This window comes from Phytophthora infestans, genomic scaffold (genome assembly GCF_000142945.1).
Source record: "Phytophthora infestans T30-4 supercont1.22 genomic scaffold, whole genome shotgun sequence".
Taxonomy (NCBI): Eukaryota; Oomycota; class Peronosporomycetes; order Peronosporales; family Peronosporaceae; genus Phytophthora; species Phytophthora infestans.
The window spans coordinates 990,828-1,016,615 of NW_003303737.1; the positions used below are offsets into that span (position 1 = coordinate 990,828).

The following is a 25,788-nucleotide window of genomic DNA, read 5'->3' on the forward strand; positions in this document are numbered from 1 at the left end:
TCCTGGTGTTCAGGAAACGACCTCACGTACCACGGATAATACCCCGCAACCTGTTCCGGATACCCCTGTCGAGGTTGAGGAAATTCCTGAATCGTCTATTACGGCGGTACCCACTCCGGCAGCAGTTTCAAGCACGGAAGAATCTGGAATTTCTCTAGATGACTTCGATTCGGATAACTTCTTGGATGCACTGCGACGAGACCGGCTGTTTGGGCCAACTGATGCTGATGATATAAACATTGGAGGTGGCGACTGGTTGCTCCCTCTAGATTCCGAAGCGGAAGGTGACAAAGAGTCCATTCTGGCGGACGAAAACGATGAAATGGACGAGGCAGTTGCTGTTGCTGTTGATGACCAAGTTGATGACGACGTGGCAACTGAGCGTGACGAAGTGCCAGTGGAGTTTGACGTGACTGGCCCAGAGCTTGACAGACTTCAAGCAGAGGGGTGGGAGGTGTTCGATGAACGCCACGCGGGCCAAGTGCAACACGATGCATTGCCCCTCTACGACGGCCCATCTGGTCCAACCCGAGCTGCGCTGGCATACGCGGAGAACCCTATCGCGATATTTTACTTCTTCCTGCCGAACGAGCTGTGGCGAAAGATTGCAGCCGAGACGAACAAGTACCGTACGGACAGCATCGACAGTACTTCGCAGCAAATGCGTGCACGGGCACGTCAGCGGCGCGAATGCGTCCCCTCAACAATAGTGCTGACCATTGATGAGTACAAGGCAAAACTAGCGCGCAAGCCATCCATCCAGCCCCACGAGATCATTCGGTTCATCGGTTTGCTTATCGCACGAGCACTAGAGCCACGCCGAGAGAGTCTAAGTCGGCACTGGGTCACGAAGGTCGAGGGTGCACTCGCGCGCGGCACGTTTGGCCAGTTCTTGAGTCGGGACCGGTTCCAAGACATTGCGCGATATCTCCACTTCAACGACAACGAACGACAGTCCGACAGTGGGGATCGGGCCTTCAAAATTCGGCCCGTGGTTCAAGCGTTGCAGAAGACGTTCTTCAGAGGATACCGAATGGGTGCACGGATTTCGTTCGACGAAGGGATGGTGCCGATGCGTCATCGCCGCAACCCAATGCGCCAGTACATGCCGGCTAAGCCAAACAAGTGGGGCAACCTGACGTGCTGTGCAGACACCGCCTACTGCTCCAGGTACGAAGTACGATTGTTACGGATATCTGTCTAACAAGACGGATATCCGTAGTAATTATAGTCTGTCTGGTCCGTAATGTATTCTGTATGAGCCGTTATATCTCGCTAACCGAACTGTGTTGTAATGTGTAGATTGGATATCTATTGCGGCAAGGCAAATCAAGACGAAGAGGCTGTCGCGCAGCAATCTGTGGTCAAGAATATTACCAAAGTCCTTCGTGGGCAGCCTTCACAACGCCTCATTTGCACTGACAACTTCTACACGTCAATCCCGCTATCGGACAAACTGCTGAGCATGGGCCATCGCCACGTGGGAACTATCAGGAAAGATCGCAAGGGCTGGTGTGCGGCCATTGAGTTCAAGCAAAAGAGACGACCGAAGCGTATGCCGCGCGGAACGTGCAAGATGGCTGTGTGGAAGAGGCGCCGTGACTTCGTTGCGCTTACGTGGATGGATAATAAGCCTGTTAGATTTCTGGCGACGGGGTGCTCAACACATACCACTCAAGTCTCCCGTAGAGAGCGCGATGGCTCCATTTCTGCTGTGCCATGCCCCTAGCTTGTGCGAGACTACCACGAGGCGATGGGGGGAGTAGACGTTCACGACCAGCTACGCCTGCAGCGATACTCCATCCAACGCTTGATTCGCATGCGTAAGTACTACAAGACGATATTTCTCGGTCTCGTTGATATTGCAATGGTGAACGCGTTCATCGTCCACAAGATTGCGATGCGCAGCCGCGGGAAACCGGTGCCGACCCATGCGGCATTCATGCGGCGACTGCATACCGATCTGCTGAATCAAGCAAGTGAGGATTTTGCTGCTGGTGACGACTTAGCAGATCTAGTTACAGAGCCTCTCCCATGTCAACCTCACACACTCGAGAAGACCGAGGAAATGAACGGCGTGAAGCGTCGTCAGTGGCTGTGCAAGGTGTGCTCAGCGTACGCTGGGCCCGGCGTACGGAGCTACGAGACCAGCTACTTCTGTGCTTCGTGCTCAACGGTCAAGAAGGGGAGAGTCACCTTGTGTAACAAGGCGCGCAGATTGGAGCACGGCAGCGCTCTAACATGCAATGAGGTGTGGCACCAGAGCTGGAAGAACGGCATGACCAATTTTCCAGAGGTACAGCACAAGATCAGGTTTGTTAGGAAGCGTAGGCCCGAAGTTGAGAGCGAGGTTGACGAGGAGTAAGTGAATGAGCAGTTGTGTGAGTGCTGGCTTTCTAGTGTAGTCTCGTTGTTGCTGTACGGTGTAGCGGTTTTGCAGGGAGATCGCAATTGAAAGTTTTATGGACAGGTTCTGTTCTGCACATCATTCACAATTAGCCAATCACATGCCATAATCTGGACACGTGTCACGCGAAACGGCTCACAACTTGGTAAATTGTACTGATTTTCGGGCATACGTTAACTTATATATTAGGAATTACGGATACTCCGGAATAATCTTCGGATTAGAGGGGTTAATTGGAGTTACTGACAATGGCCACAAATCATCACCTGGGCCTACGGTACAGCACGTGAATCGCTGTAGGCCCAGGTTTTGATTATGAAGAGATGATGATGCTTACAGCTTCAGATGTCACAAAAGACGGTGCACTGTCATCGCAGACCAGCTTCGAGCTCGCTATTTCGTATTTTGTTTTATACTTGACAAAGATCGTCTAATACGCTGTTGGTCATGGCTACGCCTACCAAGATGCCATATCGCTTCCTGGGTGACTCGAGACTCCTTGTGTCCAAACTTGCACTCAATTCGTGGATGTACACTGACCAAACCCAAACCGTCGAGGCTTGGTATGAGATGATGAAGACCGCCTTCGCGCAAGGTGTCAACTTCTTCGACTCGGCTGAAAACTATGTACTCGGTCAAGCGGACGTGCTCATGGGTGATGCTATCAACAAGAGGATCGAGGAGGGCTTGTGGGATCGCGAGGATTAGGTAGTCACTGCCAAGATCTTTAGCGAAACCCAGGGTTTCCGGAATGGAACCCCCGGGTCTCAGCTGCAAGCACTTAATTGAGGGTACCCAGGCCGCGCTCGCGCGTATGAGAATCGACTACGTCGATGTCATCTTCTGCTATCACCCCGAGCCATGCAATCCTATCGAAGAGACTGTGCGTGCCATGAACTACATCATTGAGCATGGTTGGTCCTTCTATTGGGGCACCAGCAACTGGCCCGCGAGTTCCATCCTCGAAGCGTGTGAGATCGCTGATCGCTTGGGCTTGATACGTCCCGTTGTCGAGCATTCTCAGTACAATTTCTTCTCTAGGGACCGCGTCGAGAACGAGTTTACGACGTTGTACAAGCGGTATAAGCTCGGAGTGACTGCGTGGTCGCCTCTCGCTTTCGGGACGCTGTCTGGCAAATACACGGTCGATTTCCCCGAAGGCTCGCGCTTCACGATGGAGCCGACCAAGAGGAGCATGTTCGGAGGTGAGACGTTTACTAAAAACGTCGAGAAGGCTGAGAAGCTCAAGGTCATCGCCGAGAAACTGGGCTGTTCCTTGGCTCAGATGTCGCTCGCGTGGTGTATCACAAATCAGAATGTGGCAACGGTGCTGGTTGGGGCAAGCAAGACGGCGCAGCTGGAGGAAAACCTCAAGGCGCTGTCGTTCGTACAATATCACTCCAGAGGTGAAGGCGGAGATTGACGATATCGTCCAATACGTACCAACGCAACCATGGGTCAACCACCTGCAGGATATCCGCATGCGACACCTCTAGTTGTAAATGAAGCACTGAAGTAATTGTACCAGTCTCTGTAGCTTTTCAAAAAACGTGTACTACCGGTACCCGGCATAGGAGTAATGTATTACGTGTTCGTGTAACCACATATATGTAGGAGTAGTCGCTGTAATAGATAGAAGTGCTGTTAGAATTTACAATGTGTACTTCAGTAATTGGTGTTGAAAAGTATTATTATTTCTTCAAACTTAAGTAGTAGCAGTTTAATACTGAGCCGGTTTCTAATAAAATCTAAAAAGAGAAAGAAAGAACGCTTCGACGCCACGTGATTTTTACCTGTCATCCTCGGTAAGTTGAACCTAAGGACTGTGTCATTTCGGTACTGGCTCCCTTTTCACCATGTCATCAGCCACCGCTGCTACCAAGATGACGTACCGCTTCCTGGGTAATTCGGGCCTCCTCGTATCCAAGCTCGCTCTAGGGTCGTGGATGTTCCAGGACGAGAAGAACACGGTCGACGCATGGTATCAGATGATGAAGACGGCGTTCGCGAACGGTGTCAACTTGTTCGACTCGGCCGAGAATTATGCCATGGGACGAGCTGATGAGTTGATGGGCGGATCGATCAAGAGGGGGGGTAGATGACGGTGTTTGGAGCCGAGAGGACCTCGTCGTGACTGCCAAGATCTTCAGTGGAACCAAAGGTTTCCACAACGGAACTCCCAACAGTCAGGGACTCAACCGGGAGCACCTGATCGAGGGAACGAAGGCGTCGCTAGCCAAAATGGGGCTGGACTACGTCGACGTGATCTTCTGTCACCACCCGGACGCCTTCACTCCCATTGAGGAAACTGTGCGGGCCATGAACTACATCATCGAGAAGGGGTGGGCGTTCTACTGGGGAACAAGCAATTGGTCTGTCAGTGAGATCACTGAGACCTGTGAAATCGCCGATCGCTTGGGTTTGATTCGCCCCATTGTGGAGCAGTCTCAGTACAGCATCTTCGAGCGAAACCGAGTTGAGTTCGAGCTTGTGGATCTAATCAAGACGCACAAATATGGGATTACAGCCTGGTCTCCACTTGCATTTGGCACCTTAACCGGCAAATACGGCTCAGGCTGTCCTGAAGGATCGCGCATGCACACAGAAGACATGCGTAATGCGATATGGGGAACGGACTTTGAGGAGAGAGTCCAGAAGGCTGATAAGCTAAAGCCGATTGCGGCGGAACTGGGCTGCTCGCTGGCTCAGCTTGCTCTGGCGTGGTGTGTCGCCAATGAAAACGTGTCAACTGTAATTGTCGGGGCAAGTCGCCAATCGCAGCTGGAGGAAAACCTCAAAGCGCTCGACTTCGTAGAGAAGTTGACACCTCACGTGATGACCAAGATCGATGCCGTAGTCAACTTTGTGCCTGGGCACCCTGTGCCAGATCGCCTGCGCGAAATCCGTGAGCGTCACTTGTAGTCTGTAACCTTGGCGTTTGCCTATTTTTAAGTTTCTTAAAAAAACAAGACCGCTGTTGCAGGCACTGAATGGAGTGTACATAATCGGGGCGTCGTGTTACGCACCATAGGCACCGGCGTGCCTTAAGGCACTTTATTTGGTGCAAGAGGTACCGATTCCAGAAAAGGGGGGTAATATAAAAGAATACATTTCAAAAATTTTCTCAAATTTAGAGATTGCGATGAGTGGTGGTGGTGGATTGAAATACAAGGTGTTACGCGAAGGTTGCACAGTTTATAAAACACATTGTGAATGTTGATCGAATGTACAGATAACTTAGTGATTTTTTGGACATTGGCTTCCAAACCATTTTACGGGGCGCCTATGAAGGAGATTTTAGGCCGCTTGTATAAGAGCTTCGAGCGTCACTTGTACTATGGAGTTTCCAATTTGAAGAAATGCCACCGATGAGTTACAGTGCTCCTACTTATCTCAAAGAGCAAACGGCTACCCTGATGAGCTGTCATTAACTCGTCTTACCAGTTTATTCCTGTAAATGATACTGGACACGTGAGATATCAACGAATTGTGTTTTGTACTGAAAGGTAAACATAGTGCTATCATCTGCAAGAGCGCTACGGTATACACTTCAGTAGATAGCGCAGCCGCATAAAGCGCAACATTGCGGGGCCTGGCTTGTTGGGCATAGAAATACCACGAATGTAGCACTCAAAGAAGAGGAGTACCATGACGCCGCAATTGGCTCCATCTGGCTGGCGTGGCTTGGTTTCCTTCTTGAGCCTCATGTTGGCACGCAATTCTCCGAATAGATCCTTTAGTAAATCATCGCACATGCCGTAATAATTGGTCTTCGTAGCTTGCAATGGGTCGAATATCGTGACTGATCTGGTTTCAGGGCGAAAATCAAACACAATCCCACACCAGGGCGCCCACGGCTCTTCGCACTTTTACTGATCTTGAATGTCGCCGGTGTAGATGTGTCAGAGTTCTCGCTAGCCGAGCTTGTGGGTTGTCGCTTCGACAGGATGCTTGTTGGCGCCGTTTCTACATCCTTTGCGCGATTGGTATCCTCAGTCACCGTAGGTACAGATGAACCCTTCTGAGAGCCTGTAGGCACTCCATCAGTACCTGTAGCCACTGCAGCTTCTCATGTGGTACCTGCAGCCACTCCGCTGGTACCTGAAGCCACTGGAGGTGTTCCTGTGGTACTTGTAGCCACTCCAGTTGTATTTGACGTCACGGTATTAATACTCCCTGGCACAGCATCTGTAGTTGTAGTCTCAGTATCCATAGAGTCGCACAGGTGTGGGTGTGTTTGCGGCACGTCATCAGAATAGTCACATTCAGGACTTTGTTCGAGAATTTTGGGGGAAACAGGATCCAATTCTTGATCGGATGTTGCGGTGCCGCTTGCATCGACAGCAGAAGGTAGGTCGTACGAAGAAATCGATAACTGAGAAAGTGGGTCAATCCATTGACCTTCAATTCTTCATAAAATAACGGAGAAACGGGTGCTTTGGGTCTGGGATCGCGTCCGTAGAGCGTAACTGAACGTTATCCAAGAGAAAATACAGGTACTTGAGATACCTTGTGTAATCTTCACTTGTGGTTGCTGTTCTCATCATATCCACTGCGTCTTCTACTTGATCCATGTCGAAGCTGCTTGGCCCTCCGTACTCACTCTTTGACATCTCCGACCGGATGTATTTCTTGAGATGGAAGTGACAGAGAATCACTTTAACGTTCGGAAAGTGCGCCTCCAAAAGGCTCAGCTCACCCATATCTTTGTCGATCACGATGACACGAATCTCCTCCCACGACGGATATGAAAACTTGAAAGATTCGATCGCATCGGTAAGACACTCCGCACTCTCATTTTCCATTAGGCTGTGCTGCACATACTGACCCTAGGCACGCAAACGGTAACATTAGTACCTTTCGGTACCTACAGGTACATCTAGGGTAACTCTTGTACATTACGTGTCTATAGTCACCAACAGGTACCTCTACACCTTTGCCAATCCAAACTGGTGGTAGTGTAAGCCAAAACGGAGTGTCCCTTATTTAGATATTTATTTTTTAAATTTTTTAGAAATCCCCAAAATTATTCCAGACCAATACGGATTTAGTGTAAAGCAAAATGATGAATATATCTTGTTCGATGGTCGCCTCGATAACAGTATCTTGTCTTCTACAGTACTTAAAGTACTGCACTGTGCAGTACTTTGCAGTCTGCACATGCACCACGTACATTACATTGGTGCATTGGATATAGCCACGAGCGCCCCGCACCGGACGCCGTAAGAAGTGTAGAGCTCTTCTTAACGCTGACCGTCCAGGCAAGCAGCCCCAACACGAGCGCTTGATGGCACGTCAATCGCTGAGCGCCGTTTTTGAGAACGAAACTCAGAGCTGCAACCCTTTCTCCTTCCATTCCCCACGGTCTGCAAGTGCAGCCCAAAGCTCTCATCCTTGATGTACTCTGTCTAATTGGGTTGCTGGCCGTCTTGGCCCCTCTGTCGATGATTATGCAGGCTGTACAAGCTGAGAGGTCACTGTGTGCACCCACAGTCTCGTGTTCTGGCGCCCATACGCAGCTTTCACGCCCCCTTACATCTTTGTGTGTACCCCAGTCCGCAGCGCGCCCGTAGTTCGTATTGCTGGATGTGTCGCTCGCGTTCTTGCCAGTTTGCACTATACTAAATCTGCATTGCTCTAAAAACTAATTTTGTAAAATTATTCCTCAAATTTAGATGTTACTTCGGTTACTTCACTCCGTTTTGGTTTACACTACCACCAGTTTGGATTGGCAAAGGTGTAGACACGTAGACTTACATGGCCGTACACATCATGTATCATGAACGAGAATAGCTTAAACCTCGAGTCGTTCGTGTTGTGCGTCGCGTCGATCAACAGCACCTCCGGAAAAGCCTTGAACCAGCGACGCATCTGGCGCGTCTACAGCGTGATTGTCTGCGCCAAAGATTCGTCATCAACAAACACAGAAGCTCGGTTACCCCGCCGTCCACAGAATTCCGGCATTAGAGATTCATATCGCTGCTCTACGGTTCTGGAACCGCGCCGCTTCTCTCTCATTCTGGCAACCATGTTGTGGACGTCAAGGAGCGTCACGTTCTGACCTATAAACGGATTCATCAGAAATAGAAGCTAAAGCAAGACGAAAGTCATGTATACAAACCCGTCTTCTCGCGCAGAAACTGCATGATCTGCTTATGTTTCGAACCCGACGCTTGCAACACGTCCACGAACGCAAGTAGCATTGGATCCTCGACACGCCGCACCGACGAATGGTTCTCGTACACAGCTCGGTCGACGCGATGATTATGGCTGATGCTGTAGCCAGTAACGCGCACCATGAATTTCTGCTTATCTCTGTTCCACGTCACAGCAGCCTTGATATCCGCCTTGCACTCAGTCGATTTGCCGAAGTAGCCCTTTCGTTGACCAGTACTGCGACTTTTTCGACGCCATCCGTGCGTGCAGATAAGTTTCATCCAATAGGTTTTGAATTCATCTGGGATAAGCGAGGGCGGTGAATCGGACGTCTCTCCCGATGTGCTGTCAGCAATAGCTCTGCTCTCCGTGTTACGACGGGCCACCGACGTCTAACTACGGAGTCGAAAGAGCTGGTGTGTCCTCTCCTGATACTCGCCCATGTAGCTGTTGAATGCGTCCCAATTTTCATGCCATTCCTGGTCGATTGGTGAGGCCTCCCACACGCTGGCGGATGGCACGTGCGCCTCTGGTTCGCTTTCACTCATAGACCGTCTCCTGTGCGGTTACAATATCTCTTAGCAGCAATAACAACCAACACAAGCGCAATAACTTAACGTACACAAATAGCGACCCAAGGTCGACTTGAGGTCTAGACGCGCGAAAATCCAAATGAGCGGGACCAAATGAGCGGCTCTGAACGTTTTGCGGAGGGACCTAAAGGGGGGGGGTGTCTGATTATAGATTTTCGAAATTTTGAAATATCTGGTAATATATCAAGGTAATTTACCGATTGGGTACCGTAAAAGTCCTTTTAGGTGCGATCTCACTCAGTGCCTCTATTCACTCTCAAAAAACAATTGGTACCCTGTCTATTATTTTGTGTTCCATTTGTGGGCATACTACTGTACGTAGCCCATACTCAATCCAAATGATACATTTGTTGGCACAGATTCTTGATGCTCGCCCGCAGTATCACCTCAGTTGGCAGACCTTTCGCACGCACCAGCTTCAGAGCGATGAGCCGCATGACCACGGACGCTGACAACAACATCGTGCTGTCCCCAGAGAAGCCTACAGCTGCGGTCAGCTCACTTCCCTTCCCACGTTGAACGCTACTCAGCACATTTGCTCAAACAATAATTCATTCTATGGACAGGTGGTTTTCCTGCACGGTCTGGGCGACACAGGCCACGGCTGGAGCGACGCCATGATGATGCTGGCCAAGGGTTTGCCACACGTCAAGTTCGTGCTGCCTACGGGTACAGTCCGCCCTGATAACGGTGGTAAATTGCCAATCATTTTGCAACTAACCACCTGACTCGCAGCTTCATCGATGCCGGTGACTCTCAACATGGGAATGCGCATGCCTGCGTGGTACGACATCAAATCTCTGGCTCGCGTGAATGGAGACAACGCTGACGGCATCGACGCCTCTCGCGACCGCATCATGACGATCATCGAGAAGGAGGTGGCGGCGGGGATTCCCTTGTCGCGCATCGTGCTGGGGGGATTCAGTCAGGGCGCAGCGCTATCGCTCTTCTCGGGTTACCAGACCAAAACAGTTGTGGGAGGGATTATCGCAATGTCTGGATACTTGCCTCGCTACGCTGTAAGCTGCGCGTGGAGTTTTGTTTTAGTAGGAAAAGTAGATTTATTGATGAGGATCTGTTTTGGGGTTTAAATAGTCGTTCCAGCTTGCCCCGGAGACGGTGGACGTGCCGCTGCTTATGTGTCACGGCGAGCAGGACCCCGTGGTGCGCTTCGACTACGGCAACATGTCCAAGGAGAAGCTGGAGACGGCAGGTGTGAAGAACATCGAGTTCCACTCGTATCCGGACATGGAACACGGCGCCTGCATGGAGGAGCTGGACGACGTGACCAAGTGGCTCCAACGCGTTATCCCTGAGACACAAAAGTAGAGACTTTGACACACTACAGTAGAAATGCCTGTCGAGTCTTTTGTGAAGACTGAACCAAATGCACTTTTGTGTTGCTGTCGTTGCATCAGCAAATCCTTGGAGACAACTCCTCACTTGTCTCGAAAGATTGCGTCAGCTCATGACCCACGAGAGACATTTTGTGTCATTTCCGACAGTTCGCCATGAGCCTCTCGTGCGCATTCCTCCATTTGCTTCTCCTCGCACTCGTGTCCAGCAGCCGCAGCCCTACCATGGTCGTCGACAAGAAGAACACTGTCGTCTACAGCCATGAGAATCCCAGCGCCGTTTTCTTTTTCCTCCACGGACTTGGAGACACGGCACACGGCTGATCTGACGTGTTCCGTAGTGTGGCAAAGGACATGCCACACGTCAAGTTCGTGCTCCCCACGGGTAGGTGCCGAAGGCTGCTCTAGACCTGAAGGCGTAGCTGACATTAAAGATCCTTACCAGCCACTCCTCGACCTGTGGCCATCGCCAACGGCCGAGAGATTCCTGCATGGGTAAACACGAGATTCCTGTTTCGGTGAAGGAAGTTCATAGCGCTGATACGTTTCTTGTTGTGCAGTATGACATTGAGGCATTTGTTGGAGGAGCGGGGTATGCTGCTGGAATCGAGTAGACGCGCGATGCTGTGGAATCTTTGATTGCCCAGGAGGTAAATCTCAACGTCATTTTTTAATCTTTGGTTGGATGGAGTTGACAAATTTTAACTTTTTTTTAGGTCGAGGCAGGAATTCCACGGTCGCGTATTGTTGTCGGAGGCTTCAGTCAAGGTGGTGCAGTGTCTTACTTCACGGGCTTCCAGACCAAACAGCCAATCGGTGGCGTGATGGTGCTGTCGTCGTTCATCCCGCGTGAAAAGGTTCGTATTCAGCTCTGCGGGATTAGTGAGATACACTGATTTGTTTTTTGTGTATTTCTGAGTAACAGGAGTTCCAATTTGCCCCGGAGACGGCAGGGGTGCCTCTGCTCATATGCCATGGCGACGCTGACTCGCGAGCTCGCTACGAGTGGGCGCTGAAGTCAAAGCAGAGACTGGCTGATGCTGGGGCCAAGGACATCACTTTCTACACATACCCAAACATGGATCATACGTCTTCTCCTCAGGAAATGAAAGACGTCCGAGCCTGGCTGGGTCGTGTGCTCCCAGCGATTTCACAAAAGCAAGAACTGTAAGTGCAGGCCATGGAGAGAATTATGGTGCAAACAAATCACATTATATCGCACAACTGAAAAAAAAAACAAGTTGATAGGAGCTGTTTAAAGAGTTATTACACATCGAGTAAAACATCATGCAAGAACAAATCTAGACATGGAAACTCAGCGGTTTTGACAAGAACTAGCAGATGATATCCAGGAAGATCCGAATGAAGTTTTCCATTACAAGTTTGAGTTTTGTATGTAGCTTATTCTTTTTTGGCGGAATACTTGGGTACTTACGCCTTTCAACACATTGCGGATTTTTTTGCTGTTGCAGTCAAAGAGTTACGTATCTGCCGTTGCAATCAGTGAATTGAAGTACATTTCCGCTGTATCCAACAGAAATTGCACGACTCGGTACGGAATCCAGATGCACTACGTCGCACTGTACGACTCGTACATTTAAGAGCGATCAAGAGATTGCAAAGGCCCCTACATGTATTAATACGAGTAAATACTGGTATGTTGATTCGGAGCCTCAAGAAATTAAATCCGTCGCAAAGTCACGACGATGGTATTGTCACAGTTGGAGTCAACTTGCAGTGCACAAATACCGTGAGTCGCATCTTGACGTTCGGGTAAAGATGAAGTGCGCCCAGGTTAAAGGTGTCTGCCGCGCAGAGTCGCCAATGAATTCAGCTCCGGGACAGTAGGAACAAAGTTGACGATAGCGTCAACCTTCGCCTTCACTTCGGGCGTCACCTTGTCCACGAAGGCCAGCGCCTTCAGGTTCTCCTCCAACTGTTCCGGACGACTAGCACCAATCATCACAGTCGACACCTTTTCGATTGCAACGCACCAGGCAAGAGCAAGCTGCGGTAACGAGCATCCCAGCTCAGCTGCGATGAGCTTTATCTTGTCGCTCATCTCAACACGCTTGTCGAAGCTAGGGACCAGCTGCATATCCTTAAACATTGGCGTCGCAAACCGCGAGTCCGATGGTCTCCCAGCGCTGTATTTGCCGGACAGCACACCGAAGGAAAGCGGCGAAAACGTCGTGAGTCCGAGTTTGTACTTTTTGTACAAATCAACAAACTCGAATTCCACTTTGTTGCGGTCGAACATGCTGTACTGGGACTGCTCGACAACGGGGCGGATCAGACCCAGACGGTCAGCGGTCTCGCAGGCCTCCTGGATGTCCGAAGCGAGCCACTCACTCGTTCCCCAGTAGTAAGCCCAACCCTGCTGGATCACAAAGTTCATCGCACGCACTGTCTCTTTAATAGGCGTGTACGGCTCCGAGCGATGACAGAAGACCACGTCGACGTTGTCGAGTTCAAGGCGGCGTAGTGATGCCTTGATACCTTCGCTAATATGCTTCCTACTAACACCCTGATCATTCGGACCGGCTCCCGTAAAGCCCTTGGTCCCAGCAAAAAACTTGGTGGTCACGACCAGGTCGTCACGGTTCCACACGCCTTCTTGGATTCCACGCTTGATGGCGAGGCCCGTGAGCTCCTCGGAATATCCGTCGGTGTAGTTTTCGGCGTTGTCAAAGAAGTTAATCCCGTTCTTGAAGGCAGTAAGCATCATCTTGTACCAGTTGTCAGCGGTGTATCTCGGGTCCGATTTATCGAAAAACATCCAAGCACCAAGAGAAAGCTTGGAAACGAGGAGACCTGAGTTGCCCAGGAAGCGATACGTCATCTTGGTGGTGGCCATTGTGAAGGTTTTTGATTGGCTAGAGTTCTTAATTCTGATAAGAGAGGAAAACAAAAAGTGAGCTTTCAATTGCTGCACACACCGTGCGCCCCGCAATCAAAAACGTTTACGCGCCAATAGCAGTGCCCCCACAATCCAATTGCGCAACATCAAACACGTGAGAAACTTAGAATTAAATCCATAAATTGCTGCATTTAATTATTTTTTCCTTCTGTTTCTATCCCTCATTGTTTGTGTAGGGAAAAACTTCGGAGCTCGAGTCTAGCGAGGTGCCCAACTTTAGAAATAGGGCTACATGATATACCCAAATGCATATTGCGTTCTCGACATCGAGTTGTCAGGCTGGACCAGCTGCCAAAATCGTACTACTGTACAATATACCTATCAGCACAACTACAATTTTTGCATGACCGAGATGGCAGTGTTTATTAGAAGAAGCTCTCCATTGGCGAGGCTTCCCCACAGCCAATACTAAATCCTCTCTTCTTTAAAGTCAGGTTTCATTACAGTCATTTAGCGTCCTAACGACCATGAACATACCTGTCACTACGACATTGACCTTCTTTCTGCTGCTTAAATTCCAATCATTCATCTAATCAGTTCGGGAGGTAGACTATTCTATAAAATGCAATACGCTTCGACTGCAGCGTTGTATACCAGATCTGTTCTCCGCATAAGTGCCGCTCCTCGTCCATGGGCCCCTTCGTAGGTTTAGAGAGCACTGGAGTGGTCTATTGTTCTTTCTTGTGATATTTGTGTATCTGAGCAGTCTATGAGGGTATGCAACATTTGTTATTAATACGTAGTCGATGAGCACTTTGCGTCATTGGAGTGGCCAGACCATTCTTCTATACAGGTAAGTGGATGAACGGGATAATACTACTTAACCCCTTCAACCCGGTAGCTGTATAAGCTGCGTTTGAAATCAGCTGTTACGCTGTATATACAGCGTAGTGGTTTTATACCTAAATAAACTATACTTGTTTCTGACAGATTCACAAGGTATACAAAAGCGAAGATTAAAATTTGAGAGCCGGAAAATGTATCTTCCTACAGATGAGTCTAAAGAGAGAGAGAAAGGCCGCTTCTAATTTCTCGATTTTTTTAGATATTATAAGTGCCAGGTTTGGCACAGTCTTTCGAAGCAGTATACTTTTTGGGAGGTAAATTTCGCGCCCTTTTCGCAAGCTTGAGCGCCAGTCAAAGATTTTCTGCGGTGGACACAAGCGGTTGAGAACTCGTGATGGTGGGGACCCGCGAAACATCTCGAGGGAGTTGTTCTGGCGGAGCAACTCCCGGTACCTGTGCCCGTGCGGGGGCCTGACAGCTTCCGCGTACTCTGGGCTGGCCTTAAGTCGGCTGGGTGGACCGCGAAGCCACCATCAAGCCGAAGCCTAAATCATTTCTGGAAGTACATCAAGCCAGGCGGTGATCCCAGTGGAAAAGAGGGAGTGGACTACTTTCTTGGAGAGCAAGCTCTATTACTGTACTCTCGAGAAGGTTTGCCATACTTTGAGTTGTTTTGGTTAGTCTTTATTGACGTTGCTAGTTGTATTACATTTGTGTATAGTGGTGAAGAGAAATCACGAAGCTCGACTCCAGCAAGAGCGACAAATCGCAGAGGCGGATAAAGGTGTTTCTCCTTCTGCGGCTTCTTCTGCGTCAGCCGCTGTTCCTGTTGCTACAGCTCCTGTCGATGCTGCTGCTGACCAGCAACTTGAAACGCTACCTGAACACCCAGCACCAGGTGATGTGGTCGCTGAGAGTGCGATATCCGCACCTGTGCCAACTACTCCAGGTAATGTTGCCTCGCGCTTTGTACATTTGATATGCTGTATCTAATGATGTATAAGCTCTTTTTGCTGTATCAGCCGTCATGGCAAGTGCAGTCAGCGACTCCCGGCCGGCGCAACCTCCCCCAAGGCGTGTAGCTTTGTCAACTACTCCAGGTGATGTTGCATCGCGCTTTGTATATTTGAAATGCTGTATCTAATGATGTATAAGCTCTTTTTGCTGTATCAGCCGTCATGGCAAGTGCAGTTAGCGACTCCCGGCCGGCTCAACCTCTCCCAAGGCGTGAAACTTCGTCAGCACCTTCGACTTCCGTGTCCCGTGCGCCAGGTGAGGAACAATTCAGTCGATTCTGCGCTACGATGCACTGCTAACTCGTTATTCAATGCTGACTGTGTGCTACCGTTAGCCAATGCTAGTAGCAAACCAAGCGGCTGTCGCAGCAATGATAGCGACTTGCAGCAACCGAGACGACACCATAGTCCTCTTCCTGCTCGTGGAGAAGATGAAGAATCGAAAGAAGAGAGTCGTACTGGCGATTTGGGTAGGATTACTTTCTTGAGTTGGATATACATCGTACATCATACGTCGTATGCCTAACACGTACATTATGCTGTATTATTTGGTGTATTAGGTACCCACGACGTCGTTGACATGCTAGGTGACGGTGACGACGACTTGAACGCACCTGAAGGCAGTGATGATACCTACTGTGTGCTAGACTCGGGGACCGAATCAGAGGAGATAGACCTGGACGATTTGGATGTCAGTGACGCTGACTCGTCAGGATCAGATACGATCGATGAAGAGGACGATGACATGTATGCAAAGGAAGAACGCCATTTTGCAGACAGTTTTCTCAACTCAATCGGTGGCCACGACAGCGTTCTGGCTGGTGATATCATCGGACCTGCACTGAAAGATCTCGGTACTACTGGATGGCATGATCCCGAGACGCCCAATGTCACGCAATATCTGCAAACACCGTACACTCCTGTTCCATCTAGCGACGAGTATCCAGATCTGATGGGTGAACGCGGTGGACCGACTGAAGAGGCTTTGAAGCGTGGAGCGTCGCCTATCGCACTATTCTTCATGTTCATCCCAGTGGCGCTGTGGCAGCATATAGCAGAGTGCAGCAATCTTTACATGCATGAGCAGCTAGATGCCCGTGTGGATGCCTATTTTGAGAGAAAGGAGCAGCAAGCACAGAAGGCGCGACGAGCTGGACGCGCAGTACAACAAGAAAAGAACAAGACAAGACGAGATGTACGCCAAGAGTTCCATTCGGTGAAGCCGATAATGCCGCACGAGCTGTGCGTCTACATCGGCCTGTTGATAGCTCGAACAATCATGCCAAATCGCGAAAAACTAGCGAACCACTGGAGGCTGTCAGAGCAAGGGGCACTTCCAAGAGGCACATTTGGGAAATTTCTCTCACGAGATCGATTCATGCAACTCACTCAAAATCTCCACTTCACGAGCAACCAAGACCCACGTGCAAAACCGATCGCGTATGGAAAATTCGCTCTGTAGTGAACGTGTTGCAGCAGACGTTTGTGCAGTACTTCAATCCTCCAGCAGAAGCTTTCGTTTGATGAAGCCATGCTACCGAATAGAAGCTCGTTCAATCGGACAAGAGTGTACATGAAAGATAAACCCCACAAATGGGGTACAAAGCTTTTCATGCTCTGTTGTGCTGTGTCCGCTTATTGTATTCGGTAAGAATGCTGTCTTCGTTCTGCTGTATGCGTTTACTTATGATCTGTATGCTGTGTGACAATGTACAGCTTCGAGGTGTACTGCGGCAAGAAGCAGCACATTGCTGAGTCAGGTGCTGTGGACATGAAGTCCGGCCCTGCTGCCGTTGTTCGTAACCTGAAAGCTGTGTTTGGAGATAAGCCTCCAGAGAAAGCGATGCGACTTGTCGTTGTCGATCGGTTCTACACGTCTATTGTGCTAGCCGTACAGCTACTGCTCATGGGGTTTTACACAATTGGTACAATCATGACAAACAGAAGAGGCTTCTGCAAGGCGGTGGTGTCTAGCAAGAAGACTAGACCGAAGGGTATCCCGAGAGGAGCGCTCACGTTTGCTCGGTCTAAGCATGTAAAAAAGATGACTTCGATATGCTGGTGGGACAGCAAACCTGTGCATTTCCTATCGGTTGGTGGAAACCTGGAGCTAGACCGTGTGGTTAGAAGGGAGAAGACCGGAGAACAGAATGAAGTGGCGTGCCCCAAGGTCATCAAGGACTACCATAAGTTTATGGGCGGAGTTGATGTGCACGATCAACTCCGCCTGCAACGGTACTCCGTTCAGCGCTCGATCACATTCCGGAAATACTATAAGTCACTGTTCCTGGGGCTGGTTGATCTCGCGATTACAAACGGGTACATCGTGCACAAAGCATATTGCAAGCAGAGGCAGATTCGAGCGATGACACACGCGCAATACATGTGCAAGCTGCACAAGCAACTGATCACACTTTCCGTGGAGATATGTACGAAGAGAACACTTTCAGCACAGGTAAGCACTATTTGGTTGACATGCCTGTATATACTGTTTACATTAACGTGTATATACAGATGGCCTACACTTCCAGTCGAGAAGCGCGAAGTCCGTCGATGCCAGCGGACACGTGCCGAAAACTAAATGAAGAGTGCGAGACCATTCCGGACAGAGGAAGCGAGTGCAGAAGAACTGCAAGGTATGCACAATTTTGACCGAAGATGGCAAGAGGGGGGCCACCACAACGTACTATTGCGATGGGTGTGGCTTTCCGGGGCCAATATACTTGTGCACGAAGCCGAAGTGGCCAATGAAGGGTACAATCAAGAGCTGTTGGGACGTGTGGCACAATGAATACAAGAACGGCGCTGAAATTCCAGCGCACAAGAAGGGTAAGATCCGAGTGCGCGCGGCAAAGACTACAGGATCTCCTGGCAAGTCTCCTGCCAAGCGCCGCCGTGCCGCTGCTGCCTCCCCAGGATAAATTCTGTGTGATCAATGAAGTAGCTTCACTATTTGCGTCTCTCTTGATGTTGCGACTGCCATCCCGTCTTTATCCACGTTTTGGAGGTGTGTGGATGCACTTGTTTGATGACAAGGAGTATGTTAGAAAGTTTGTATGCACGGCAGTCTCGACATCAGTTGATTGCAGGAAAATGGCACTGCATTTCAGTATGCCAGTGCAGACGCCCTGTTTGTGACACGTTTTTCACATTATTAGAGATTTTTTCTGCTACCCAAGTGGCACACACCACACTACAAGCTGTATATATACAGCGCAATCCCCCCATGATATACAGCTTAATCAGTGCTCGAGATGACTTGATCATTTTTTACCCGCCTATCTTCTAATCCTTTCCCGCGTTTGTATACAATTTCCTATATGTTAATGCGATGTATATACAGCGTTAGGGTGTGGAAAATCAGCCGGGTTGAAGGGGTTAAGTATCTACCAGTGCTGCTGTGGTTTATGAAGGAATAATCCTGACAAACACCATTACAAAAACAAAATCAAGGAAAGCTCCAGATTTCCTACAGAGGTATAGCGCTATATAAATATTGGCTTCTTCCCACACGGTGCAGATATCCTAAGGCTCCCCGCGTAAAAATCTAGCTTTTAAAGACCCTTGGCTACTTGTAATTCAACGAAACTCAACAACACGATTAACTTTTTATGTGTCAGCGTACGATTTGTTGGTCTAGTTCGCATTCAAAAACGCCGAAGTTCTCGTCTCATTTTGGGTGATCGATGAATCACTAAGCAACCGACTAGCAAATCTGAGGCGTAATATGGCTACGTAATATATTACAATACTGAGCGAGGCAAACTGCACTCTCTTGGCCTAGCTCACGACATTGCAATTCTATGAGGGTCTACAGGCTGTAGTACAGCGAGACCTTTGAATCGTTTTTTTGGGTACATCATATAGCCCTATTTCTAAATATGTGTACCTTGAGCTCCCTAAGCTCGAGCTCCATAGTTTTTTCCTTTGCGTACGGTGGCTACAACTACGAAAATGCGATGGTGACTTTCCCACCACTCATGTTAAATTTAGGGCCTTAAGTTTAATTCTACTACGTGTATCTTATTAGTGGTAAAATTTGAATGCAGTTACTGGTTTCTTCAAATTTTACCACTACGTGTATTACATACATGTAAGATAGTAAAATAAATTTAATCCTCTATTTTCTATTTTATGATGAAAAGCTAGCTATTTCAGAAAAGCATTGCGTTGAAGTTGTAGATCTTGTTTTGTAATAGTTTCTGGGAGCTGGGTTTATGCTGTGATCAGGCGCAGGAGTATTACGACGTCGTCGACAGCAACTCACTTCTTGAAGTCTTAAGAACTATTGTTGTTGCGCCCCCAAATGCTGAGAATTCTCGTCATAACTCGACACTGGAGATCCACTCACATCCTGCACATAAGAGCTTTCAAGACAGGAGTCCGATAACTAACGTATAATGCAGCGTGTTTCGGTCGATCCAGGGGCACCTGCTTGACTCTTAAAGCAGAGCCGCATCTTGGACGTGGAGATTGACAAGCTCACATTAGGGTTGGTTAGGGGGTACGACTGCCATGCTGCTTATGCAAAACCTTCGGGGTTGTCAAGAGCCTCTACGCCACGAACAATCGTGTGCGCAGCAGCACTGGTATTCAAGAAGGCCACCCTGAAGCATTTTCTCGCTACTTGTGAGCTCCATGAACGACTGGGTATGAGCTGGTTTTATAATGTCTGCTGGTACGCTGCAGATGAACTAAAATTGCTGCTTCTGACTCGGGACAACAAGCCCATTGAGCGTCTTAAAACACAGAACAGATTGAAAAAGCAAAATTACACCGAGGCACTCCTTTAAAGTACCGGTATTTAATTGTGTTGAAGTGAACAATAAAATTAGAAATTGCGACCTTCCTTAAACACGCTCACTATTGCCAAGTGGCGATAGTTTTAAGTAAAATTACTGGAAGCCGTGGTGGTCAGCGGTGATCTTTCTTTATTAATATTCCATACGTAATTTTTAGCATACGTGAAGCTCTCTTTGAAGTGAAGGGCACAAATATCTCACCATAAGATCTTAAATTGAGATCATCTCGATCGATATCGGATAGTATTAATGCCATCGAAACGAGCATGTTTCTATTGAGACTCAGTAGGCCGGGAAAGCGAGCACAGTGGAGCCACATGGGTGCAGTCTGTGCGCAAAGAAAGTCTCGAAGGCTGTAGTATTCCATTTCGCGTCGCCGCACTATTACCGTTTTGCTACATGTGCAGTGCTAGTGCGTATGGGTGAGTGGACGTCCATGCTACAAAGAGCTACTACAGCTGACTGACTCAAGGATCGCACCGATCTTTCGGCGGGCGGGACTTCGTTGCACGTATCTTGTGCCCCGCATCTGAACATCTATTTTATAGATGGCGCTCGCCGGTGAAGTGCTCCCCGCCAATAAGACTAACAAGAAAATTGTAGCAGCAGCAGCTGCATGGCAGACCTTGACACCATTGCCCAGTTAATGCTTGTCAATAATGGCCAGTATTTGGCCACTGGTCAAAACCTTGGCCTTCTATCCCAAGGCGCCATCCCACGCGAGCGGTCTCCGGAGGTGGACAACGTGCGGACGTAAGCTGCAGCTGGGCCAAGCCAAGGTCAAGTCGAAGATATCGCGCGTCAGACGCATCACGCCTTGACACCGCACATTCCGCCGGCGCGGCCGTTACTTGGAAAATGGAACACCAAGGCATTTTAACCTGCGGAGAAGGGCCAGGGAGAGGAGCAGGAACCCAGGCCTTCGTCGAGAAGAAGGACGCACCCAAAGTAGTGCTCATTTACAAATTCGACGCCGAGAGCTCAACCGCGACCAAAGCAAACTTAGTCGGACCTGCCGTCGTCTTAGTCATGTACTCCGGCATGGACCGCTCAGACTGGCAGCAGCCTGCCTACCCAGAGCGCGCCTCGCCCCCACCGCAATCCCAAACAGGATGGTTCCCATTGCAAGACACCGAGCAGCAGCAGCAACAGTCTCCTGTATCGCATCATTCACCAAGTGGATGGCTACAGGACGCTGCCGGTAACGCAGGATACGCCACTAGTCCCAGTCATGACAGCCGAGGCTCGTTCGTATCTTCACCAATATTTTCGTCGGTGCCGCCGGCGGAATCGCCCCCGTATCTGTGGACGGAGCAACAGGCGCAGCCGCCCCCGGCTCGGGTCGTTCAGTTCCTGCCGTCCCCGACCTACCAACGGCCCATCATGCTGCCCGATTCGGAGCTGTGCCAAGACCAGAAGGCTCACGTGCAGACGGTTCTTCGCCGCAACAAGCAGATCGCCATTGGCCGCTGGAACAGTGAGGAGCACCAGTGGTTCCTCAAGGGTCTCGAGATGTTCCAGGGGCCCGCGTGGGGCGAGATCGCCCGCCTCATCGGCACCCGCACGTCAACCCAAGTGCGAACCCACGCCCAAAAGTTCTTTACCAAATTGGCCAGACTCAATCAGACCATGCCCTACTTCGAGGTGCAGATCCAGAAGGAACGAGCTCGACTCGTAGCCCAAGGCGCCAGCGTCACCCCCACCGCGCAAAGCACTTCACTGCCCGCCACGCTATCGCCTCGCAAGCGGCTGGCGTCAACCAGCAATAGCCCCAGACAATCGCTCCAGCGATACAAGGAGGAAGTAGTGACATCTCCGACGTACGCATCGGCCGCCCACGCCAGATACCCACAAGAAGCCTATAACGCCAAACCGAGAGTGTACGCTGGAGGGTACACATCCGCTGTGTCCCCTTCAAGCGGACCTGCGATGCGCCCGCAGCAGTGGACATCGGATGACACCCGACACTGGCCCCTAGCCTCGCCAACATCCACAGCTGCATCGTTGCGGCTCACACAAATGCAAATGGCGGACGTTGGACAGCAAAGTAGCCCCACGGCTGCGTCCGACGCTGATTCACTTCCATCCATGAACAAATTGCTACATCGAAGCAGCAACACCGCCACGACAAGTTGAAGCAATCGTCATTGTCGTCCGTAGCGTCCAGAGTGAGTGAAGTGAAGATGTATGTTACCTATTACCTGCCCACAAAATGAATTAGCTAAATAAGTGTAGCCATGTCACTTCAACGTCCCATTTAATTGGTCGAAAGGGCGACGCCACGTCACACACACATCTCGGTATTTCTTGACGACAATGCGGCGTCGACCGTCACCTAAGAAGCCACATGCCCCCCGCCGCGAGCCCGCGCGCCATGCAGTCGTGATGGTGCTGGGCGACGTGGGTCGTAGTCCACGCATGCAGTACCACGCGCTATCGCTGGCGCGGATGTCCCCGAACCTGCGTGTGACGCTGCTGGGCTACGCTGGCGAGCACTGTGTGCCCGACGTGGCACGTCAGAGCAACATTGAGCTATTGGCCTTCACTCCACACTTGCAGCGACTACCACGCAAGTTGTTCCTGCTACTGGCGCCCGTGAAGGTTTTACTTCAGCTGCTCCAGCTGCTCTGGCTGCTCCTGGTCAGTGCCGGCAGCATTGACCTTGTGCTGCTGCAGAACCCGCCGACGTAAGTGCCATAAGATCGGTCATGGAGACCGGTATATGTACAGGTATTGATGTGTGTATTGTTATAGGATCCCGACGTTCGTGGTGGTCTGGCTCTGCTGCCGACTGAAGGGCGCCAAGTTCGTGATTGACTGGCATAATTTGGGCTACAGTTTGCTAGCACTGTCACTTGGTAGTGGACATCCATTGGTCAAGGTAAGGTGAAGATGGGAGAGTTGGGATATTAATATGCTGATACGGTGTACTGCTGGAGGACAGATCGCCAAGTGGGTCGAGCGCGTCTTCGGGCGCAAGGCCGATGCGAATTTGTGTGTCACGCACGTGATGCAGACGTGGCTAAAAGACACCTGGAGGATTGAAGCGACGGTACTGCACGACAAGCCGCCGCTCTTCTTCAAGCCCACTCCGCTCGAAGCACAGCACGAATTGTTTTCTCGGGTCGGCGACCAGTTGGAGCACTGCAACGATGTACGAAACCTTCGTGCTTTATTGTCGCCTACTTATCACTTATTCTGCTGTCGCTATTGATGCAGCTGGTGACATGGGGCAAAAACCAGGCTAACCTTGAAGAAACTCTCCTAACACGGAAGACTCGGGGGCTTAATGGGAAGAAGGGCAAGACTGTCATCCAACCTCGTGAAAATCGACCCGCTATGATCATAAGCTCTACGAGTTGGACTGCAGACGAAGACTTTGGCATTCTCTTGGCAGCACTGGAGCTTCTGGATAGGCGCACGTCGTCGCTCAGTGTGTCCGAGTTCCCAAACCTGCTCGTGGTGGTGACGGGCAAAGGGCCGCAGAAGGACATGTATCTCGAGAAGATCAAGCAGCTCGCCTTCCAGCGCATCCGCATTGCCACGATGTACGCTTTGTTGCTCTGATATAAAAACTGTATGGCTTATAGTCTGACGTAGTTTTTTAATCTTCTTGTCTAGGTGGCTCGAGGCAAGCGACTACCCGCTCGTCTTAGGCAGCGCCGACCTGGGCGTGTGTTTGCACACTTCGTCCTCTGGTCTGGATCTGCCCATGAAGGTGCTCGACATGTTTGGCTGTGGACTTCCAGTGTGCGCCATTGGATTCAAGTGTTTGGACGAGCTCGTCAAACATGAAAAGTACGTTTGGCATTCTGGACGAAGCATTGGAATCTGCACCAATTTTGAATGTATTGATATGCACAGGAACGGCTTGGTGTTCGACTCATCGCAGCAGCTATCAAGTCAGCTCTACGATCTTCTCAAAGGCTTTCCGACGGATACTGCACAGCTCAATCGTCTGCGAGCATCCCTGAAGACGGTGGAGGTGAGCTTGAACCTACTATTGCACTTTCTATCGGCCGCAAACTTAATCTATCTAATATTTCCCTTTCAGCATTGGCCGGAGAACTGGAACCGCGTTGCTGCACCAGTCTTCAAGAAGCAGCTTCGACTCTGCTAGACCAAGTTGAAGTGTCTCTCGAGTGTAGACGAATCAAACAGTTTCCAAAATGCGTACAGTACTTGTAGCCATCTCAGCCATTTTTCACCATAAGTACGACCTTTTACTAACGTATTTCAGTACAAGTGTCATCCAAAATCTTCCAAACAAAAAAGTTTTTCAAAATATGGCGACGCCCGGAACCTTCTCGCTCGGCATTTCCCCGGAGGAGAAGCTCGCCCTTCCTCTCGGTAAGAACTGCTGACTATTTACTCCGGTGCGCATGCTGCCTCTCTAACTTCCTTCTGTCTGCAGACACGTTGATCCAGAAGGCGAAGAAGGAGAAACCCAAGGGCAGAGCGAATGACAAGAAGAAGCCCAGCAAAGGCACCAAGGCGCCGTTGAAGAAGACGCAACTGAAGAAACCCACGAAGAAGAGTCACAAGCAACAAAATGTCAAGAAGACGGTGATCGTACCCGTGTCCAAGGCAGCTGTACGTTGAGCGTCGCCGCGGGAAAATCGTAGAGACTGACATTCTTCTATGGACTCTGATCAGCGCGCGAAGGCAAACGCGGCTGTGGCATCGGCCAAGCGCCAGTCGGTGATCAACAAGCGACGGCCTGGACTCGTGCTCGCCGCTAAGAAGGGCAAAAAAGTCGTCCCCACGGTGCAACTGCGTCCTCACAAGACGTCGGCAGCGCGCAAGCAGAAAAAGAAAAGCAAGCAGGCGACCCAGGGAGGGCTCGACGTGTCCAACATTATCAACCACTTTCGCACGCATCCCAAGAAGTTCGACGTGCCCAAGGGCAGCAATCTCCGCATCACCATCAAGTATGACAACTCTTGCGTCCTGTGGGGGTGGACACTAGCTAACTGGAGTGATTTTCTTGTTTGTGTGGCAGCCTCAACAACGTCAAGCCCGTGGTTGGCGGACAGAAGTAGTGCAATGTATAGCTGGGCAGAATGGGTCGCTCCTTGTCTTGGCGGTAGCTTTCACCACATACGCTTTTGTTTCCTTTTTCCAGATCGCGCTTTTTTGAGTTTGTAGCTTTCGTTGACGTGGTGTTGTTTACTACGAATGGATATTCTTTCCAGCTCCAATTTGATTATTTCTGCTTACAAAGAGAACAAGCACAATCGCGTCCTTAGCTCGCATGCCTTACTCTTGGAGTGAAAGCGAGACGCGTACAATTTTTTAGTGCAAACGGGTTTTAGAAACACGTTGGGGGGCTAAAACAATTTTTTTCTTTTATATTTTATGTTTTTGCAAAAGGTTTTAGAAACGCCCTGTTTTCTTAATTTAAAATTGCGAAATATTAATTAAGGATACAATTAATAAGAAGTATCACATTTTCATGCGCATTGCAAACCCACTAAACTGAAGCGCTTTCTGGTGAAACTGCAGCAAACGCCCGAATGAATAATTACCGGATCTGAGAGCCTTTGAAGCTCAGTTGATTTTAGTTTGAGCTTCGGACGGCGCGTTTTTATGCAATCTGCAAGGAGAACGCGGGCCAACCAGAAGTTCGTTTCGAAGGTCTAGAACACTTCAGTTTGACAACTGTTTCTCTCGGAGATCTTCAAAACTGTGGTCGTGCACCATCCTGAGTATGAGAGTGAGATGTCCTTGGTTGCAAACATTGTGAGCGAACA

At 49.8% G+C, this 25,788-nt stretch overlaps 7 protein-coding genes across 7 annotated transcripts; 6 read left to right on the top strand and 1 right to left on the bottom strand.

The window, feature by feature from the left end:
- Positions 1 to 2,854: 2,854 nt before the first annotated feature.
- PITG_11642 (voltage-gated potassium channel subunit, putative) lies at positions 2,855 to 3,903 on the top strand (the record flags this gene model as incomplete). The annotated part of the gene is made up of 3 exons (XM_002901138.1): positions 2,855 to 3,096; positions 3,179 to 3,706; positions 3,783 to 3,903. The coding sequence occupies 3 exons, from the start codon at positions 2,855 to 2,857 to the stop codon at positions 3,901 to 3,903; spliced, it is 891 nt and encodes a 296-aa protein (XP_002901184.1).
- A 360-nt stretch (positions 3,904 to 4,263) lies between these two features.
- PITG_11643 (voltage-gated potassium channel subunit beta, putative) lies at positions 4,264 to 5,329 on the top strand (the record flags this gene model as incomplete). The annotated part of the gene is made up of 2 exons (XM_002901139.1): positions 4,264 to 4,430; positions 4,522 to 5,329. 2 exons carry the CDS (start codon positions 4,264 to 4,266, stop codon positions 5,327 to 5,329), a joined length of 975 nt encoding a protein of 324 aa, XP_002901185.1.
- Positions 5,330 to 9,582: 4,253 nt separating this feature from the next.
- Positions 9,583 to 10,485, top strand: PITG_22946 (acyl-protein thioesterase, putative; the record flags this gene model as incomplete). Its single annotated transcript, XM_002901140.1, has 4 exons — positions 9,583 to 9,648; positions 9,723 to 9,825; positions 9,892 to 10,175; positions 10,252 to 10,485. The coding sequence occupies 4 exons, from the start codon at positions 9,583 to 9,585 to the stop codon at positions 10,483 to 10,485; spliced, it is 687 nt and encodes a 228-aa protein (XP_002901186.1).
- A 380-nt stretch (positions 10,486 to 10,865) lies between these two features.
- Positions 10,866 to 11,682, top strand: PITG_22947 (acyl-protein thioesterase, putative; the record flags this gene model as incomplete). Its single annotated transcript, XM_002901141.1, has 5 exons — positions 10,866 to 10,896; positions 10,957 to 11,006; positions 11,072 to 11,089; positions 11,228 to 11,368; positions 11,437 to 11,682. The coding sequence occupies 5 exons, from the start codon at positions 10,866 to 10,868 to the stop codon at positions 11,680 to 11,682; spliced, it is 486 nt and encodes a 161-aa protein (XP_002901187.1).
- Positions 11,683 to 12,306: 624 nt separating this feature from the next.
- On the bottom strand, positions 12,307 to 13,405 carry PITG_11646 (voltage-gated potassium channel subunit beta, putative; the record flags this gene model as incomplete). Its single annotated transcript, XM_002901142.1, has 3 exons — positions 12,307 to 12,460; positions 12,506 to 12,658; positions 12,722 to 13,405. 3 exons carry the CDS (start codon positions 13,366 to 13,368, stop codon positions 12,307 to 12,309), a joined length of 954 nt encoding a protein of 317 aa, XP_002901188.1.
- A 7,659-nt stretch (positions 13,406 to 21,064) lies between these two features.
- Positions 21,065 to 22,171, top strand: PITG_11647 (uncharacterized protein; the record flags this gene model as incomplete). The annotated part of the gene is made up of 1 exon (XM_002901143.1): positions 21,065 to 22,171. One exon carries the CDS (start codon positions 21,065 to 21,067, stop codon positions 22,169 to 22,171), a length of 1,107 nt encoding a protein of 368 aa, XP_002901189.1.
- Positions 22,172 to 22,420: 249 nt separating this feature from the next.
- PITG_11648 (chitobiosyldiphosphodolichol beta-mannosyltransferase, putative) lies at positions 22,421 to 25,236 on the top strand (the record flags this gene model as incomplete). The annotated part of the gene is made up of 10 exons (XM_002901144.1): positions 22,421 to 22,722; positions 22,790 to 22,916; positions 22,980 to 23,189; positions 23,255 to 23,583; positions 23,657 to 23,833; positions 23,900 to 24,020; positions 24,184 to 24,385; positions 24,450 to 24,628; positions 24,692 to 24,966; positions 25,038 to 25,236. The coding sequence occupies 10 exons, from the start codon at positions 22,421 to 22,423 to the stop codon at positions 25,075 to 25,077; spliced, it is 1,962 nt and encodes a 653-aa protein (XP_002901190.1).
- Positions 25,237 to 25,788: the final 552 nt, after the last annotated feature.